Source organism: Tigriopus californicus, chromosome 2 (assembly GCF_007210705.1).
Source record: "Tigriopus californicus strain San Diego chromosome 2, Tcal_SD_v2.1, whole genome shotgun sequence".
In the NCBI taxonomy this organism is placed as follows: domain Eukaryota; kingdom Metazoa; phylum Arthropoda; class Copepoda; order Harpacticoida; family Harpacticidae; genus Tigriopus; species Tigriopus californicus.
This window is the reverse complement of record NC_081441.1, coordinates 13543812-13547463: the sequence shown is the minus strand read 5'-3', so window position 1 is coordinate 13547463 and position 3652 is coordinate 13543812. Positions and strand designations below refer to the sequence as shown.

The following is a 3652-nucleotide window of genomic DNA, read 5'->3' as shown; positions in this document are numbered from 1 at the left end:
TTGCAAAGGAAAGGTAAAAAATGGAGGGTCCCCTTAGTCCAGACAATGTTTTGGAAATTCTTGACCGCTTGAAACGAGCTGACCTTGAAATCAAACAAGATGTCAAGAAACTCCAAGACTTGGAAAAACACACCCAAGAGAGAGAATCATTGCTCCTTCAGGTGAGGCCCGAAGAAGAAAAGATTGGAAGGAAAATGAATAATTCAGTTATGTTTTGAAATGGTTGGAACTTGAACTTTTATTTGCCTTATTTATTTGTCTTACATATTCATAAGGGCTGTATTGTTTTATGTAGTGTTTGTAAATGCTTTTCCCACGCGTATTTTTGGACGCATGTAAATGGAAGTAAAAAATCTCAACCAATCTCAAGTTTTATGTAATAATGAATGCATATTTTCAAGTGTTTTTTTGTTAGAATAGTCCAAAATAAATCTCACATTATTACTAAATTAAATTTCAACAGCCGTATATGACAATTCTTTGAAAAAAAGACTTTTCAAAATTTCATCACTCGCAAAAGTGGGTGATGAATTGTAGATTATTAATTAAGGTAGCTAGCATCTATGTTAAACAGTAATCAAGATTGCTCTTGTGTCATACCATTTGTAAATTCACCCAGGCGAAGACGCGTAAGGATTCCGGAATTCGGTTCAACGGTTTTTTATGGATGCGAGATCAAATGTGAGACAATGAGATAAATACGAGCTATTACATAATAGAGAGCCATCATACCGATAATTTCACAGTTTTACACTTTCAGACTTTCAGACTGTACTAGGGAACACCAAGCAAAGTAAAACAGTATCTTAATGAATGCACAGGCTATTGATACGCAGAACCAAACACTGTCCACGGCATATTCTCAAGAAAACATATGAACACTACTGTCTTGCTAATTTGATAAAAAGCCATCAGTATGTTTAGAGAAAGTAATGTTTTCAACGTTAGTCACTACAAACCTTTGATACTGCGCTTTTCGTAGTACTGTAGTACTACGAGTATTTTGTTGGAAACGATGATTGCCAAAGTCTTGACGCGTTGTCAATCGTGTAGGAAACAACCTGCTGTTTAATGATGATTTAGATATCATAATTATTCGGAATTTTACCCATATAGAACATAAAACGTATCCAAGAAGAGTTGATTGCTTATTCGTTGTGTCACAGTACTTGGGTAATAAATTGTTCATTTAATAATTTCTTGATAAAGTCTGGCATCTGTCCGCACCTAGACGAAGCAGAGGGCTCTTGCTCTGCTCAATGAAAAGGACTATTGAAACCGCTTTTTTGCTTTATAAATCACTTCACTTAAAAGAACTAATCCAAAATGCCGGATCCGGATATAATAACCTTTTGGGGGAAAGTGTATTGGATTCCTTTACAAATCTGTGGGTTCTCCTCGAACAATCAAAGAAATATTTGGGAGGTTAAATTTCCGAGGTTCAGTCAAGAAAACTCCTTGGATATTGAGACATTTTAAGAAAAGAAATTGAAAAACCTTTTTCTAGCCAAGCAGGCCAAGGAGCAGAAAGTACATATTTCTTCAATTGATAATAAGACACAGTATTAACAGACGGTTAATATCGCCCATTGCATTCATTAAATTTCTGATACATGCTGCTTCTGGATACGTTCGAAATAATTGTTCGTGAGATTTAAGAACTAAAATGGACTTATTTTAAGATTAATTGTTCATTGCCGGTCCTAATAACAACTCGACCATATACATCGTTTGTGTTCATTCTCATCTTTGAATTTGAAGATTCATATTACTGATAATTATTCCTTGCAGAAAACGCAAGTTTTGGCCGAAATGGAGACATCTTTACAGATTGCGAAATCCCGCTTGAATACCTTGAAGGCCAAGGACAAGCTGTACCGTAAGCAGACTCGATGGGTGTCTGAGTTCCAATCACGAATGAAGAACGATATTGACAATCATTGGCGGGAAGTTCAGCAAATGGATCGGGATCTGATGAAAGAGAAGAACATCCGACATGACATTCTCAACGAAATGAAGAAGGGCTTCTTCAACTTAGAAGGCCAGAATTTTGGCTGAAAAATTGCCCAGAGTATGGCTGTGACCTTTTTATCGATGTCACCATTACAAGGCTTTAACTATTAGTACATGGGCCGACCCGCCCCAAGCCATGACATAAAATTAAATCACCAATGCCTTCAAGTCGCAAATCGTGGAGACACGCACTTTAGTCGTCTTTTAAAGCTAGTTCTTAAATCGGGCATATAGTCGATAGTAAGCACCTTCATTGATTGGAAGAGGTGACCCCTTTAGAATCTAAGGAAAATATCAACACATGCTTGTGTCTTTACGCCCATAAATATGTTTGCTGAAGAACTCGCTCCTTTGATTTTAAGGATTCGCCGGACTAAAGATTAGCAAAAACGTATCTTGTTTTTGTTAGACTAAGCAAGGCTAATGCGATTAACTCTCAACGGCTGGTTTCTTATATGGCAAAACCAAGACTAAGCAAGCATAAGAGAAGAACTCGTCTGAAAATGTATCGGTCGGTTTAACTTCTTAATTCAATTACAGAGCGCATTTAGACTTACCCAGGCACTAGAATCGATATATTGTCTATGGGTTTCCAAATGAACGGTTTTACCACGCCTGACACTACCTGCATTTGAAAATTTGGTTCCATTTTTGAGCGAGATCTTAAAGCTTAAAATACTTCAAAACTGGCTGAACGGGTCGGGAATGTCAATAACATCAAAGAGTAACTCTAGACGGAGTGTCATTCTCAAGGGTCTATGTTTATCAGAGCCCAATTTTTCAAAGCCAAGGAGTGAATCTTAGATCGAGAAAAGATCGTACTACGTATTCTACATAAGTTGGATCTTTTCTCGATTTAAGATTCACTCGTTGGCTTTAAAAAAACCTGGGCTCAGTTGCCCTCAAGGGAGATGTTGGGTCTTTTATTATTCACTATATTCATGAACAATCTGCATGAGCTAAAACCTTTTCAAATTTCAAATTTGCAGATGACTCCAAAGTTTCCATTACGATCGGTTAATCGTCGAGGGATGAATTTGAATTTCAAATAGAGCTCGGCCAAGCATTTTCAATTGAGTAAGAACATTTAAGGTGGTTTTCAACGTTTCCAAATGTCAGCTAATGAGCTTTGTCACTAAGAAAGTCACTCCGACCGAAGATCTTGGTGGTCCACCTTTTAAGTATGTTCAGGTGTATCTAACTAATAGATAGCATCCATAGAGGAAGAGAAGACTGCTCCAACAACTTCTGTGAATTGATAAGCCCTCAAGTGAGAGAAATCCAGCGCCAAAAGTACTGTCTTGAAGTTAAACACAGTCCATTGTTTTTCATTGCCTGACCTAGAGCCACTATATTAGAAGAGTACGCGCATGAGATTTTTGGTCCCAAAACGTCATTTCCATTGTACTGTGGTTCTTCAGTTCACCCCCAAGGCGTCTTTTCCTGTGTTATGTATTTACTTCATTATTGTTGAACTCCGCAAGAAAATAAATCGGGTGCAAGATTTTTTTAATTTTATAGTCTCTACGACCGTAAAATATAATAATTTAGATGATCCGGAAGGTTCAGATTCACAATTGATGCAACCTTACCCTGGATTGGCAAAAGTGATGCGTACATTTTGTTAAACTACCATTTG

General features: G+C 37.3%; 1 protein-coding gene across 2 annotated transcripts; it reads left to right on the top strand.

Annotated features, from left to right (window-relative positions):
* Nucleotides 1–6: 6 nt before the first annotated feature.
* Nucleotides 7–3519, top strand: LOC131893061 (uncharacterized). Of its 2 annotated transcripts, none has more exons than XM_059242985.1 (2): nucleotides 7–161; nucleotides 1831–3519. In XM_059242985.1, the coding sequence occupies exons 1-2, from the start codon at nucleotides 21–23 to the stop codon at nucleotides 2056–2058; spliced, it is 369 nt and encodes a 122-aa protein (XP_059098968.1). In that variant the 5' UTR covers nucleotides 7–20; the 3' UTR covers nucleotides 2059–3519. The 2 variants fall into 2 exon arrangements, with proteins under 2 accessions (XP_059098968.1, XP_059098966.1); XM_059242983.1 differs by having other exon boundaries at nucleotides 1792–2472.
* Nucleotides 3520–3652: the final 133 nt, after the last annotated feature.

Bases quoted from the DNA above. Each gene is read 5' to 3' on its own strand.
- LOC131893061 (XM_059242983.1), top strand. From the start codon at position 21: ATGGAGGGTCCCCTTAGTCCAGACAATGTTTTGGAAATTCTTGACCGC. The intron at 162-1,791 runs GTGAGGCCCGAA...TATTCCTTGCAG, and splicing joins GAGAATCATTGCTCCTTCAG to AAAACGCAAGTTTTGGCCGA.